Genomic DNA, 16,577 nt, shown 5'->3' on the forward strand with positions numbered 1-16,577 from the left:
AGCAATTATACGCGAAAGTAGCGAAAGACAGTGCAATGTCCCAGTCTTTGTGGTCACTAGACACGTACATTGCGAGCATGTCCGTAAGGGTTCTATTAAAACGCTCAGTAGGGCCATTTGTTTGTGGGTGATAAGCTGTAGTCACCTTGTGGCGAATGGAACATGAGCGAAGTATGTCCGCAATGGCTTGATACAGGAAATTTTGACCGCGGTCTGTGACAAGCTGCCGAGGAGCGCCGTGGTTCAGTATGACATGATAGACGAGAAACTCGGCCACATCAGTTGCACAGCTCGTGGGTAGCGCACGGCAGATAGCAAAGTGGGTAGCGTATTTGGTAGCGACAACAATCCATTTGTTTCCGGAAGTAGACAAGAGGAAGGTCCCGAGCAAATCTAGTTCGATCCGGAAAAATTTCAGTGGGAATTTTAAGTGGTTGCAGGTGGCCTGGTGGTAGCTTGGAGGGTAGCTCACGGCGTTGGCACGGTTCACATTCACGCACATAATGCTGCACTGAGCGGTAGATTCCTGGCCAGAAAACCACATAGTTAATCTTGTATTTAACACTATCATGTCTGTGTATGCGCAGAAGCATCAGCTGCTCCTCTGCTGGGTCCCAGGACACGCTGGGATCGCTGGAAACGAGTTGGCAGACGAGAGGGCAGCTGCTGCTGCACTCAGGAACACTGTAGACATAACAACCGTACCATATACAGACCTCAAGCCACACATAAGACAACACTTGCGTAGAACATGGCAAACACACTGGAGTGAACAGACAGACAACAAGTTACACGCTATAAAACCACGCTTAGGACCATACACCACTGACACACGCAACAGACACACAGAAGTCGCCTTGGGTAGGCTGCGGATAGGGCACACCCATGCAACTCACTCGTATCTGCTAACAGGATCTTCTAGACCCCAGTGCAGCAGGTGCGGAGAGGCCCTATCCGTAGTGCACATACTAGTCACATGCAAGGCACTTCACACAACACGATGCAAACACTTCAGAGAACTGTACAGACAACATATTCCCTTACATCCATCGTTTTTCCTTGGTGATGATGCCATTGTTTCCGTTAAACGTGTGTTTGAGTACTTGTCAGATGTGAATTTTTTAAACCTCATTTCCTATCACGCATAATCATATCTGGCCCTATACACCAGCCATCACCATTGCCGTTAGTTGATTTTATTGTTGTTTTGGCGTTAGTAGCCACTATTTTATTTTAGATACTTTTGTTTGGCGCTCTTTGCCCTAGCTGGCCTTGCGCCAAAAAACTCTAACCATCATCATCAGAAGAAAACGATGTCGCACTCGGTCGTAGGTGCGGGTCACTCCGAGATGGCCGGCCATGGTTGCGTCATGAAGCTGGTGCAGCCCAATCCGACGTAGGAGTTCCAGAACGACAATCAGGTTACCAGGATCATCCGAGCGAAAGTTGCGACGATATAAGACTCCATCGTGTATAACGAAGGAGCGGAGGGCAGTGTCGTCAGAAGCAAGGTTAACGCCGTCAATGATAGAGCGCAGAGAAGGGTCGCGCCGCTGTTCTTCGCCAATGTTCAGGAAGTCGGTGACCGCTAGTACACAAGCGTCAGTGTCGTCCGCGGAGCATTCCGGAGGGCTGACCGGGTTTCGAAATAAACAGTCAGCGTTCATATGTACGCGGCCGGACTTGTGAATCACCGAAAAAGAATATTCTTGAAGGTACAATGCCCAGCGGCGAAGCCGACCGGTAGGGTCTTTCAAGGAGGAGAGCCAGCACAGCGTGTGATGGTCAGTCACGACTGCGAGGTGCCTACCATACAATTAGGGGCGGAATTTGCCGACTGCCCACACTAGAGCAAGGCATTCGCGATCAGTTATAGAGTAATTGCGTTCCGAGGCCGAAAGGAGGCGGCTGGCGTACGCGACCACTCGATCAACACCGGCTTGGCGTTGGGCCAATACTGCTCCAATGCCGTAGCCACTAGCGTCGGTGCGAATTTCAGTGTGAGCAGAGGCGTCGAAGTGAGCCAAAATCGGCGTTTTGGTCAAGAGTCCAATCAGTGCGGATAATGCTTGCTTTTGGTCGGAGCCCCATATAAACGTTGTGTTCTTCTGAAGGAGATCGGTAAGAGGGCGGGCGATGGTAGCAAAATTTTTGATGAAGCGGCGGAAGTAGGAGCATAAACCAATAAAGCTACGGACGTCTCTAGATGGGCGGGGCTCAGGGAAATCGCGAACGGCACTTATTTAACTGGGATCTGGTCGAACTCCCGTTGAATAAACCAGGTGGCCGAGGATAGTGAGCTGATGGCATACGAAGCGACATTTCTTTGCGTTGAGCTGTAGACCGGCCTGACGAAAAACTGATAGGATTTTAGAGAGGCGGGAAATGTGGCTGTCAAAGGTTGGCGAAAAAACGATGACGTCGACCAAATAACAAAGGCAAATGGACGATTTGAACCCGTGCAAAAGTGAGTCCATCATTCTTTCAAAAGTAGCCGGTGCAATACAGAGGCCAACAGGCAACACTTTAAACTGATAAAGGCCGTCGGGTGTCACAAAAGCGGTCTTCTCGCGATCTTTTTCGTCCACTGAAATTTGCCAATAGCCTGATCGTAGATCTATTGAAACATATTTGGCTCCATGCAGACAATCAAGGTCATCGTCAATGCGCGATAGATGGTAAACGTCTTTCTTTGTTATCTTGTTTAGGTGTAGGTAATCAACGCAAAATCTCCAAGTGCCGTCCTTCTTTTTTCCGAGTACGACGGTAGATGCCCACGGGCTGTACGAAGGCTCTATGATGTCTTTATCGAGCATCTTGTCGACTTCCTGCTGTATCACGAGCCGTTCAACCTGTGACACACGCTACGGCCGCCCGCGGTTGGGTTTGCATCACCATCGTTTATCCGGTGATTGACAGCATAAGCCTGGCCCAACGGGTGGTCACCCAAGTCAAATATGTTTTTATAGGACTCCAAAAGGCGGTAGAGCCATTCAGCTTCGGCTGCTGGAAGTCCGGAGGCAATCATGTCCACGAGCGCGTCTTCCTGCCTAGGCTCCGCAGGGGTCTCGTTGAAAGGCCTCGATGGTGCGTCCGCCGATAGAGGGGAAACTTGATCACCATCCAAGGGCAAAGGGTTGCAAGCGAAACACCCTGGGGCAGCACTTGCGTTCACAGGCCAAAGTTCACAAAAGGGAGGCTGATGACATTATCAGTAATTGTCACTACGGTGTGGGGAAGAGTGACTTTCCCGCTCGAGTGACGTCGCACTGAGCGTATCGGCGAAACGACGTTGTGACCATTAGGCACGGGCGGACGAGATGACAAGGGAACCAATGTCACGGTTTTTGCCGGCAGACGGACGCTTCTTTCGCAATAAAAGCGTGGACCTGGTTCGTCGCCTTCTCTTGACAAATTAGGCACCTCTAAACGGAGGACACCGGAGGAGCAGTCTATGAGGGCAGAATGTTCTGACAAAAAGTCGAGACCAAGTATAACGTCTTGGGGACACTTTTCAAAGACAGTGAACTGGACGGGGATTTGATGGGCGGAAATTTCTACGCGAGCAGTGCATAGCCCGGAGACGACCGGCATGCGTCCGTCGGCAACACGTATGACACTGGTTGGGGTAGGTGTGAGGACTTTTCGAAGTTGACGCCGGAGATTAGAGTTCATTACAGAAATTTCGGCTCCAGTGTCAATAAGGATGACGCCATCTACTTAAACGTCGAGGAAATTCTTCACTCCAGGTAACGGCAGTAGAGAATTCTGAGGCCTGGTCGTCAATGCAGCGTCACCTCCAGGTGCTGCATCTCTTAGTTTTCCGGCGAAGTGGGGTAAGGGGTCGGACAGGACCAGCGGCGGAACGGCGGGGTGCGCGACTGGCGATATTGCAGGGACGGTGAGCGGTCGAGGTGAGAGGGCGAAATTCGGGCGGCATCGTGTGGCTGGCGTCGAGGCGAGAACGAACGGTGGGCATCGTTGGCGTACTGGAAATCCGGGTACGGGCGGCGGGTAGGCCGAAGAGGACGGCTTTGGCAGTATCTAGCAACAAGGCCAGCCCTATGGCAGTTGAAGCAGATCGGCCTGTCGTCCCGCGTCCTCCATTCGGCTGGATACCTGTAATTGGAACTTCGATAAGTATCTCGGCTTGCCGTTCGGAAAGGTAACTCTTGGCTGCCGGGATGGTCCACAGTGCAGACGGAGCGTATGCCCAGGTTGTTGATCTCCTGACGTACGACGGCTTGCATAAGCGGGATGGACGGGTGGTTGCTCTGAGACGCGTGCTGAAATAGGGAGGCTGGTGCCATTGCCTCTAGTTCGCGACGTATGACGCGCGTCAGACCCTCAGGAGAATCTCGGCCAACGTCAGACGGGGACTGTCGGCGAGAGGGTACGGGGTTCTTGCACGAAGATGTTGGAGCGGTGTTCGGCAGTCGGGTGAACGGCGCTGTGATGCGGCGGCTTTTGGCCTGCTCAAACTTCTGACATTCTTTGATAATAGCACTGATGGTGGTGCAGTCTTTGCAGAGCAGCAAGTGAAAAGCGTCATCCACGATTCCTTTGAGCACAGGGCCTACTTCGTCGGCCTCAGTCATCTGGGCATCAGCCTTCATGCATAGGGACAGCGCGTCCTGGATATAAGACGCGTAGGACTCGGTGGTTGTTTGTGCACGCGTCGCCAGTTCCTTTTTCGCCGCAAGCTCACGTCCTTCTGGTTGCCCAAATAGTTCCTTCAATCGAGACTAGCAATCATCCCAGCTCTTCAGGTCGTGCTCGGTCGTTTCATACCAGACCTGCGGTGTCCCCTTCAAGTAATATCCTATGTTGGCCAGCATGATTGTCGTATCCCACCTGTTATGGCCACTGACGCGCTCGTACATCTTGAGCCAATCTTCAGCATCGACGCCATTGGTGAGGAACCCGGGCTCGCGAGGGCGGGAGATTATGACGAACGGTGGCGCGGATCCAGAGGCTCCAGAAGCCAACATCTTTCCTTGTGGGATGCGGCGGCCGCTCCGAAGCTCCGTTTTGGGTAGCACCTCTACCACAGATGTTGCGGAGCAGGGAAAACGCTCATTCACACGTAGCAAATGAATGTGTCTCTATTCGCAGATAATTAGGAAGGCAAATTCGGACAGGCAGCTAGGTCTTTCAGCTCGTGCACATGCTAGTCCACCAGAGCGTCTTCTTCCTCGACGGACAGCCAGGCTGCCGCTCAACCAAGGCACATGCAAACTTTGGGGGATTGCGCCATTTTCAAGTCGAGTGTTTGGCCAGCGCATTTCTCTAATAAGCTCCACGCAGCAATATATATATATATATATATATATATATATATATACGAAACTTAGAAGATGGTAGGGAAGACTGACCAGAAAAAGAATACTTTGTAAAATGCAGCGACGTCGACTGTTCTCCACATTTCGGCAGAGAAAGTCGCCTTGGTGTGGGCATACATGCTCATAACTCACACGCCTTATTAGGCGTAGGTCTCCAGGTGACAAAAGGAAGGAGAGAGTCGAGGGGGGGTGAAACAACATGATAGGCTTGGAAGGATAAGAAGGAAGGTAGTAAGGGAGAAGGAAAGGTGCACATCACGGCTGTGCAGCTAAAAACAGTGCACCCTTGTATCCCCCTCAGCATCAGTATCCTCACTCTCTGCTCCCTGCAACAATATTGTGTAGGTCAGAGTCCTTGAAAGAGTTGTGGCTGTGCCTTCAGCTAATACTACTCAATTACTCTTGGCATTAGGTATCGGAAGCAAATGTGTGCATCTGTGGCTGCAAGATTTCTATTACACAAGAAATGTTTACCGCTAGCTTTTGAAGGCCAAATTTATTTTACACTGGTTAGAAAAAATGCTTCAAATCGTCTTAAAGCAGCATTACTTTTTGTGGGTATCCTTGGCAATGTGAATTTATTTGTGGTATGTTCAAACACTAATAATTTCTTCTGCAGCTTTTTTTACTCATACAGCAGAACACCTCGGCGAACTTTTTTTTATAATTTATAATGACCCTTGCCTAACGAACATCGCACCTTTTGCCGTTCGGTTCGTTCAAACAAACTACGCAGGCGTTGACCTGTAAAAAGATTTTATACGGTGTCATACTTACGCGCATTTCTTAAGGTTTTATTTCCAGAAGCTGCGTGCTAACCTTCTGATCCCTTTGTATATTTCAGAAATCACGCTTTACTATTGAAGCGTTTTATCCTGGGGGTGTTCCTAAGAATCTGAATTATCTGAGTGGATATTATTATGAAAAGCTTTTGTGTTAAAACCCCAGAAAGCACCCACAACGCAGGTATTTTATAACTATAGCCCTACGTTTAAATAAAGAGCTTAGAAAATGAACTTCGCTACATGTTTTGTTGAACCAGTGTATAACTAAAACAAGTACATCTCTTAGGGAGCATTTTGAGAGATGTATGTGGCTCTTTATGTGATTGACCCTAAGTGCGATTTCCAGCACCCGCTGTGTCTGCCTCAGCGCAATAAGGCCTGCTAAACCGGCTGTGAGTTCAGGTTGCATACACCCGAAGCTTTTGTTTAAGCTGGGCAAGGTAGAGTCGTCATTTTGTACACTGAGTCTGAATACTAACCCCATTAGGCATATTTTAAGCCTCTGACCGCAATATGCTAGCCAACAGGCAACAGCATCGAAGGCACTTGTCCGACTCCGACTTGGAGATGCTCTAGAAGTCTCACACTTCCTTCCACCCGTGGCCAAATCCTGGCTGAGGCAGTGTTCCGAACAAAAACTATGCTTACTTTTCACTTGAAAACACGGCTAGAAAAAGCCCTCTCAACCTTGTGCACATAAAAGTCTTATATATAGGTATTATCAGTCTACACTCTTTTTTCCTTTCATCCTCTGTCCATTTCCACCCGTCATCTCTCTTTATTCAGCCCATCTGGAGTGGCAAACCATGCGGTTATTGGCGCTGACATCTTTACCTCTCGTGAAAGGTTTTTTCTCTCTCTGCTCTATCTCAATAAATGATATGCGGTCAGGCATTTCGGCAGAGGAAAACGCCTTGGAAATAAATAAAAGGAATAGAGATTAGAAACCTGAGAGGAAACTTACGGTACCTCTGTTAAGAATAGGAATCCGTTGTCTTCACCCTGAATGGGAGATATTTCCTGTACTAACATATATAAAAGTTGATGCATTAGGTAACAAAAAATTATTCAATTGAAAGGCAGCGGACAAATGGGTCTTAAGTGCTACCTCAAGAAACAATGACGTGATATACAATTTGCCAAACGATGATTTTTGAAGACGTACGCTTTTTTACAGTAAAAAAAATACTTTGGCAAACAAATCAATAAACTCCTTGGCTGAGATATAATCAATCAATCAATCAATAAATCATGTTTATTTACGTGCCCAGGAACAGCCAGAGGCCTGAGTGCTGGCGCACGGGTAGTTACATGAAAACAAAATACAAGAAACATATAGCAAGAAACAAAGAAGCGACAAGACACACACAAATTGAAGTAGTGAAAATGACAGAAATAAAGCACAGGCGGAGCCTAGGTACAGGTAAAAAATAAAAAAAGAAGATGCCTATGTTGTTCTGCCTGTCGTAAAGGCCACACGACAGGCAGAGCAACAAAGTTTGACAATAATACAACAAAAACTTCAGCAAGAGTCTAGAGAAAAATGATAAGATGGACAAATGACAGTAAACAGTTTCAAAAATAGGCAACTATCAGTTCGATAGACACAACCGCAGAGAAACCAAATTCCAGAAAAAAAAAGAACGACAGACATATCACAGGTGTTTAACATACTGTACTGAACAGCGCTGTATAGTAAATTGTAAAGGATTTCTGAAAGATGTCAAGGCGTTCAAAGAAGCGGTTGTAATAATTCTGTATTATGCGCACAGGAGAATGATTGGAGGAGTTGCGCGCAGTGGTCAAGAACTTGCGATGCGACTTGGTGGGCCTTTGTCGTACACTACACTATGAACAGTAAAGCAGGTCTGCGCAAGAAAGGCCACCATGAACAATTTTGTGAAGAAATGTAAGGTCTGCACGCATACGTCTGCAGTTAAAGGAAGGAATGGACGGTACTATGGGTAAGCCAGAATCAGGATGAAAACTGTGATTGTGATGACGGTGCTTAAATATGGATAAAAACTTCTGCACACGTTCTATTAATTCACTACTAGATTTGGAGAGGCCGTTCCAGGCAACAGAAGCATATTCTAACTGTGGAATACATATTGCATTGTATAGCATTAGAAATGGATCTGGAGAAGAGAATACCTTTGTAATCCGACACACATTTCTAAGAGTTCGGAGTGCTCGCCGGGTGATGAGCCTAATATGAGGAGCAAAATAGAGGGTACTGTCGAAAAACGCCCCTAGGTCCCTAATCTCCTCAACCCTTTGCAGAAGAGCTCCCTCAATACTGTAGGAAAACAGCCGACGGTGGGTGTTCCGGCTGTAGGTGACAACCTTTGTTTTAGTGGGGTTTAAAATTAGGCAGTTTTTCCTGCACCAGACCGATAATTCCGACACATCCCTCTGCAAGGCACAGCAGTCCTGAACACCGCTAATGTGCCTAAATAGTTTGACATCATCAGCATAGAGAAGAAAAGAAGAGTTTGTTAACCCGGTTGACACATCATTGATAAAGGCAGAAAACAATAATTGACCCAGCCCGTAACCCTGGGGTACACCCCTTGTTGCAGGGTAAACACTAGACTTTTTGTAGTTAACATCTACATAAAAGGACCGGTCAAGGAGATAGTTGGACAACAAGGCAACAAGGCTTGCGCTTCACGGGATTTAGCAAGCTTGTTAATTATAACTGATGGTTCACCACATCTAACGCCTTACTGAGGTCAAAATAAATAACGTCCAACTGGCCGTTTTCACAAACTGCAGCCGAAGCCTGTGTCATAAAGCTTGCAACATTTGTGACCGTCGATCGACCCGAGAAAAAGCCGTGCTGATTTGGTATCACAACGTTCTTGACGCAGGCAGCAAGACCTTTGTGCAGAGCTGACTCAAAGAGTTTTGAGGCGACAAAGGAGTGAGATCGGGCGATAGTTAGAAACGGCTGACTTATCACCAGACTTAAATGTTGGAAAAATTCGAGCGATCTTTCATGCACGAGGAAATTTACCTAAAAGGAAGCAGTTATTATAAATGGAAGTTAAGACAGGCACAAAAATGTTGCCGTAAGCCTTCATGAGGGCTGCTGGAATTCCATCTGCACCACCGGAAAATGATGGTTTCATCCGTTGAAGGCTATCATTGACAATTTTTTCATTGAACATAAGCGTGTTAAAATTTGAGTTATTAAACGATAGGCGTTCGTCATTGCCGTCTGGCAGTTGAAAGACAATGAAAGTACTGAGCAAAACTGGTGGCAACATCCTCAACCTCTTCACCATCGGAATTAAGCAGGCTAACGTGTTCTTTAGACGCCTTAGAACGGCCGCGTACACACCTCCAGAATTCGGCCGGTTCCTGAGACCCAGCAGCCTCTAACGATTCTATATAGAGCTGGTGGTCACGCCGGTAGAGGATTTTACAAAGTCAGCGATACCGACTAAACTCCGCTTTCCACTTGTCAAGCCCAGAACGCTTGGCCTTTTTGTGGGCGCTGTCCTTAAGTTTAAGCGAACTTCGAAGTTCTTTAGAAAACCAGTGGGGAAATTTGGAAGGAACAGGCTTATAACAAGGGATGTACTTTTCCATGCCGCTTCTGACGATTTCGGTAAAACGTCGAACATGTTCGTCAACATCATTGACATCCAAAACACTAGACCGTTCAGCAGATTAATAAAAGTGATACAGCCCAGCATAATCTCCACGCTTGAAAGCATATCGCGGGATTGCACAATTGTCAACACCGCCAGAGCGATGCTGAGTCACGACCGAGACAGAGACAATAAGAGGGGGGTGAAACTTGCCGGAGTGCACAAGATATATTTCGGAGGCACGCACTTGTACGTTTTTTAAGTTTGAGAATCACACATCTAGAACATTACCACAAGCGTTTTCTATGCGGCAAAACTGCTGCATGGAGGTGAACGATTGAAAATTTAATAGAATGCTCCATTTGTGTGATTGAGTCAACAGAAACCTAATTCAAACTCAATTGGCTATTGAGATGTGACAGCAGAAACTCAAAAGGATTTGTATTGAGAAAACGCAATACAAAACCAATTGACCCCAGTCTATTGATAAAACTCATCAGGCTGAAACATACACTTTGAAGGGCTATTTTTTTCAGTGCTGCCCACTGTGTCTACAGAATTAAGACTACTAGGTTACTTTTATGTTTTTTTTATTTTACATTGACATTTCGATGGAGTGCAGTCAATAAAAAGTCAACAAGGTTTCAATAGACAAAACTCAACAGAATATCAAATGACTTCGCTTAATTGAAACTCAATAGAGTTTCTACTTACAAAAATCAAGTAAAATTGAGAGTCGAACTAGTTGGTGAACATACGTTGTTATAAATTATACCAGTGTCCTTCTTTTTTGTCCATGTTTTATGGTTCGAGCTTAATTTTCAAAGCTGATAAATTTTCTTATGACAGCAGCCTTTACCACCAGCATCTTCGCCTAAATAATAATTATACCTGCTAAGTGGGGAAATCAATTATATTGGGCATTTTTTGACTGCATTTCCTGAAGTACTGCCGCAACATGCTTTGCACAAAACAATGGAGGAAATAAACATTGACAAAACTCTAGTGATTCATCTCTTCTGGCACGTGACTCCCACGGAATCGTTTCCTTGCTATAGCAGCGGATTTTCTTCTTTATACCTTAGCACGCATTGACATAATGGGTGAGCAATCTTCACTACTGCTAAGCTTCCGCTTTAGCGGCAGTGGACATATTCGAAGTCAGTCTTCCGGGAAAGTTGGAGCGGAATCATGAAGCATGCACATCTCGGCCGGGAAAAAACGGAAAGGCGGGGGGTGGGGGGCAGGCTACACATCTCGGGTCCGAGTTCTGGGGACAACAAAAAGTCGTCACACCCCCTACCTCTTTTCACACATACAATGCTGTGATACCTTGTGTTCTGGGGAGGGGAGGTGGGATGGAGGTACATTTAAAACGCGATTTAATCTGCTACATCTACAAAAGGCGTATGTGACATCGCATCCTAGTGCGATGATTCCGTGTTTTTCTGTGGAGGCACGCTACTAACACCGCTGTTTTGAAGAAATGAATACTTATCTCACTAACCCAAACGCACAAGAATATTCCAGTGACGAAATTGTGCCTATAAATACTCAGAAAAAAAACAGCAAAACTTTGGTGTAAATCGCTACACGTCGAAAAAAGAACAAATAAATTTTTGTACACAGCGAACTTTTAAACAAGCGTTCCAATCAAGCGAACGCAGGCTTGGCCTCATCGTCGTTCACTCGTGAAATTCATTACTCCAGTTATCGATCGCGCACCCCGCCGTGGTCTGAGCCCAAGGACGCGAGTTCTATTCCCCATCATACATAACTTTCCTTGAGGATACCGTGAACTGTCTACGATAACAACAGTAGAATAGCAATGTGGAATGCAGAGAATCTCACAAGGAGCAAACGCGCATCTACGCTCTAATAAAACAGGTGAAAACAGTTCTTTCACTGCAAAGGAACTCCGTACGCCAGTCCAAGGCGCCGCCGCTCACATGAACTGAACGAACAAACGAAGTAAAGAAATGAAGAAAGACAAGAAAGACAAACTGAAGCGCTGATTAACAACTCATCTTTACTGCACAGGGTCACAAAAAGAAAGAACGAGCCTTACACTGGTTCACGCCACTACAAAAGAAAAAGAGAAACCGAACAAATTAGTGGGCTGGCGTGCCGCTTGTTACACTCCGAACCGCTATCTCGCTAACGAAAGCATGTCTTTTAAAGATGTCAACACGTCCGCGGACTACGTTTCTCAAACACAAGCGCCTCGCAAATATCTTGCGCCCGCAAGCAGATCAAGAACTTTGAAGCTGTTTTCAAGGATTCGACTTTCCAGAATTCTTCCGTCCTTTCTCCTGCTGCCGTTCGCCGAAGCGGGCGCCCGGACACAAAAGACGTGCCATCCACCTCCACACCCGGCGATAACCAGTTCTTTTGTATCGGAGAGGGCGCTGCGGTCGCCGGCGAGTGCGGACGCACCTCACGTCGGCTCCCGGTATTATACCAATTAGCGCAGCGTTAATCAACGATACCACAGTTTTCTTGTTACCAGTGCATACGGTATCACCCACGGACTCGAGTGATACCACTCTCGACCAAGTGGTACGTGTATTTTCGATTTTACGAACGATTTCTTCTGCGCTCGACGTGGCTGCCGAGCTAAGCCTAACCTAGGCCTAGCTCGAGTACGACCCCGGCCGCGCCGGCCCCGGCCGCTAGGCCTAACGCCCGGTCTACTCACGGCGCGTTCGGAAGCCATGGCAACTGCAATGGATACAAGTGCGATACCCAGCAACGATGCGACTACGGCACCACAGCTGCAACTCGACCGCGACACCGGCCGAACGATCGTCGCAGTGCACGGCGACGAGCTCTCGCCGACCGACACCGCCGGGTGGACGACACCAGGGAAACACGTGCAACAGCGGGCGACCCGCCCAGCCACCGGTGAGTCCACTACTGATACGACTAGAACCACGACCCGAGCCAGCTTCGCTAAGCGTGTTACCGCGACGCTAACAAAGGCAGCCCGCATGCCGTCAACGCTACCGCGGGATGAGATCAAGATTGTTATGCGACCACGTGGCGGCCTCCACACCGGCCGTATAGAGGCTCCTGTATTAATGTCGGCCATCATGGTGGCCACGGGGATACCAAAGGCTGAGGCAATGGAGGACACTGTTTGCACGAACGTGGCACAGAACATTATTGTTGTAAGCACCCCGAGCGAGCAACGCGCCGGAAGGTACTCTCAGATTCGCATGCTGCGTATCGGCGGCCAAGCGCACGAAGTGCACGTATACCGAGCAGCCCCGGACGGCACAGTAAAGGGCGTCATCAGAAATATCTCTGTGGAGGATACGCCCGCAGACCTTACTGCTAATATTGTGAACCCCTGTAACCCGCTCGCAATAGAGGCCCACCGAATTGGGAATTCAACCACCGTTATCGTCCTCTTTGCGGGACAAAAAGTCCCCAACACTGTTAAATACGGTTCGGTCCTCACCAAATGCAGCCTCTACAGGCAACACTACGAAATATGCCGACAATGCGGCAAAGTGGGCCACCGAACCGATGTGTGCCCGCAACCAAACGTCCGGGTGTGCTTTGCGTGTGGTAAAGCAAATCCCGGGGCAGACCACGAAACTGAGTGTACACCTCATTGCAAGCTCTGTGGAGGACCCCACCCGACCGGCTCCCCGGGGTGCTCGAATCGCTACAAAACGCCGTACGTAGTCAAGCGACGACAGTGGGAACACAAGAACGCAGTCACATCACAGAAGCAGGAACGCAAACTGCCACGTATGGACGCAGCGAGCTTCCCGTCATTACACCAGCCACGTGGCGAACGGGGACGCAGCCGCTCGAGACAGCGCGGCAGAAGCGGCAGCCGGCAGCGCTCCGCCAGCAGACGCCGCAGCGCTAGCAGCAGCAGGCGCCAAGGTCAAGCGTCACGCTCACGGGAGCGCGTGGCATGGACAGACGTCGTCAGAACACCTGCGTCCGTGCCCGCGCCCAAGGCTGCACCAAAGCCCGCTCCCCAGCCAGCACCGATGCTACCACCGGCCGTCCACGCAGAAATGTCAACGCTCCGCGCTGAAAATGCTCAGCTACGACAGCAGCTCGCCGCCATCAATGAGAAACTCACGCAGCTTCTGGCCGAACGGCAGCCTCCACCGCCACAACCGCCGACGCCCACCATCCCGCTATCTACAGAGAATGTCGACCCAGAGGACGACGACAATAGCCCTCAAAACCCCCGGTCCCCGGAACCTACACCTGAACCTCAACCCAAACGCCGAGCAACCGAAAGCCTCCGCCTTCGTCGCATCACAGACCGTCTGGACAGGATTGAGGATCACAGCAACAGACGCCTCGCCGCTCTCGAGCACAACGTACGAACAATCCAAGAGACCCTGTCACAAATACAAGCCTTCCTCCACCATCACTTCGCCCCAGAGAACGGTCCTCACAACATGCCTCCCCTGCAAGCAACATGGCCAGGACCCCCACAGTAACCTCCGACCTATTAGTGTGGCACTGGAACGCCAACGGCTACCACAACAAGAAAGCGGTCCTTCAACAACACGTACAGTGCTCCGTCCGAGCTCCGGACATCATACTGATACAAGAGACACACAGCGAAAACACTCCGACTCTCCCCGGCTATCGAGCACATGCCAGCCCTCCGAGTGCGCGAGACTGCGGCAAAGGAGCCGGCCGAGGAGTATGTACCTTTGTTCGGAAAGGTATTACGTTCACGACACATGACATCGTTGGCCGCAGCACCATAGAGCACTGCACCACCGAAGTGATCGTCGGAAGGAAAAGCAAAGAGAGCATTCTTCTCGTCAACATCTACAGCAACCCGGCGCACCGCCAGCAAAAGTTTCGTGCCCTCCTGCACAAGGCCCTCCGCCTAGCGCCCGAGGACACGATCCTGCTGTGCGGTGATTTCAATGCCCCCCACGAAGACTGGGGCTACCTCAAAACAACGGTAAAGGGGCGAGACCTCATTGACGACGCTACCGATGCAGGTTTCCATTTGCTCACCGATCCAACGACCCCCACCCGCATAGGCACGTCCGTTACGCGGGACACCACCCCGGACCTAACCTTCGTCCGCACGTCCAAAGAACAGCGCGGGGTGCGTTGGCGTAACACGGGGCAAAATCTGGGCAGTGATCACTACATTATTGAGGTACTCCTGCCCATATCCAAACCTACCGCCACCGAGCCCCAACGCCGGCATAGACTCACCAACTGGGAACTATTCCGACGGACCCTGGCACAATCGGCATCGGTGATCACGGATATAGACGAATGGACGGACAACATCGTTCGTACGGTCACCAATACAACAACCGAAATTGACACGGACGAGACCGTCACGCAGGTTGACAATCGCCTCGCACACATGCTCGAGGCTCGGCAATCCATCCTACAGCGCTGGAAGACGCGGCGCACCAATCGCCGCCTGCGCAAAAAGGTGGCAGAACTCAACCGAGCCATAGAGTGCTACAGCCGCCAACTCTGCGCACAGCAGTGGCACGCCGTATGCAACGAGGCAGACGGCCAAATGCATAAGGGCAGAACTTGGAACTTACTTCGCCACCTACTCGATGAAACCAAGACAAAGGGTTTCCAACGCCACAATCTGGCGCAGACACTGCACGCGGCGATACGAACGCTAGGCGAAGACGAAACGGGCCGGAGAATCAACGCCCGCTACCTTCCCAGCACCCCCAAGGAACAGCATGACGACTACAAGGGAGCAGACAATCTGCTGTTAGACCGCGACATCGAAGAATGGGAGGTCCGAGCAGTGCTGCAAACCCTTAACTGTAAATCTGCAGCAGGCCCAGACCGCATCACCAACAAAGCCCTACGAAATCTCAACGACGGCGCCATCACGGCCCTCACTCAATACTTCAACGTGTGCTGGCGAGCGGGCCGGCTGCCCAAGCAATGGAAAACAGCAAAGACGGTGCTCATCCCCAAACCGGGCAAACCACCTAGCATAGAGAACCTCCGACCGATATCTCTCACGTCATGCGTCGGCAAGGTTCTCGAACACGTCCTGTTGAAACGATGGCAACGCTACCTCGAAACTGAGGAGCTATACCCTAACACCATACTAGGCTTCCGAGAGCGCCTGAGTACCCAAGACACCATGATCCTGTTGCAACACGAAATACTCGACGTGACCACCCCCACCCGCGACAACAGGGCGGTGCTCGGTCTCGATCTGCAGAGCGCATTTGACAAGGTACGGCACTCTGCCATCCTGGCGCAAGTATCGCGACTGAACATGGGCAGGCGATCATTCGCATACATCCACGACTTCCTCTCGGAACGCACCGCCACGATACACGTGGGTGACCTCGAACTACCGCAGAAATCGCTAGGCAGCACCGGAACGCCCCAGGGCTCGGTAATCTCCCCGCTGCTTTTCAATATCGTAATGATCGGCGTGGCCAACCGGCTAGCGGAGATACCCCAGGTTCGCCATACCATATACGCGGACGACATCACACTGTGGGTTCCCGGAGGCTGCGACGGCCACATCGAAACGACCCTACAGCACGCGGTAGACACTATCGAACAACACCTCGAAGGCTCCGGCCTCGTCTGCTCCCCCCAAAAGTCAGAGCTACTAGTGATACCCCCACCGGGCACACCTCGCCACCGCATAACAACCGCAGCAATCACCGTGCGCACGAGAGACGGCACCGTCATCCCGCGAGTGCAGTCCCTCCGAGTTCTCGGCATGATACTTGAGAGCAATCGCTGCAACGGCACTACAGTCAACCGCCTCACCACCAAGCTCACGACAGCCACCCGCCTCATCAGGCGAGTGACCACACGGCACCACGGCATGAAGGAGGCCAGCC

General features: G+C 49.9%; 1 protein-coding gene across 1 annotated transcript in view; it reads left to right on the forward strand.

The window, feature by feature from the left end:
• The first annotated feature begins 14,360 nt into the window (after positions 1-14,360).
• LOC144178042 (uncharacterized) overlaps positions 14,361-16,577 on the forward strand; it is a 28,281-nt gene continuing 26,064 nt past the window's right edge. Inside the window, exons 1-3 of the mRNA XM_077705576.1 lie at positions 14,361-14,410; positions 14,470-15,670; positions 15,749-16,536. Coding sequence (XP_077561702.1) covers positions 14,361-14,410; positions 14,470-15,670; positions 15,749-16,536 — 2,039 coding nt within the window. The remainder of the gene's footprint in view (positions 14,411-14,469; positions 15,671-15,748; positions 16,537-16,577) is intronic.

This window comes from Haemaphysalis longicornis, unplaced genomic scaffold (genome assembly GCF_048455015.1).
Source record: "Haemaphysalis longicornis isolate Haplotype H1 unplaced genomic scaffold, Haemaphysalis longicornis Haplotype H1 scaffold_39, whole genome shotgun sequence".
Lineage (NCBI taxonomy): Eukaryota > Metazoa > Arthropoda > Arachnida > Ixodida > Ixodidae > Haemaphysalis > Haemaphysalis longicornis.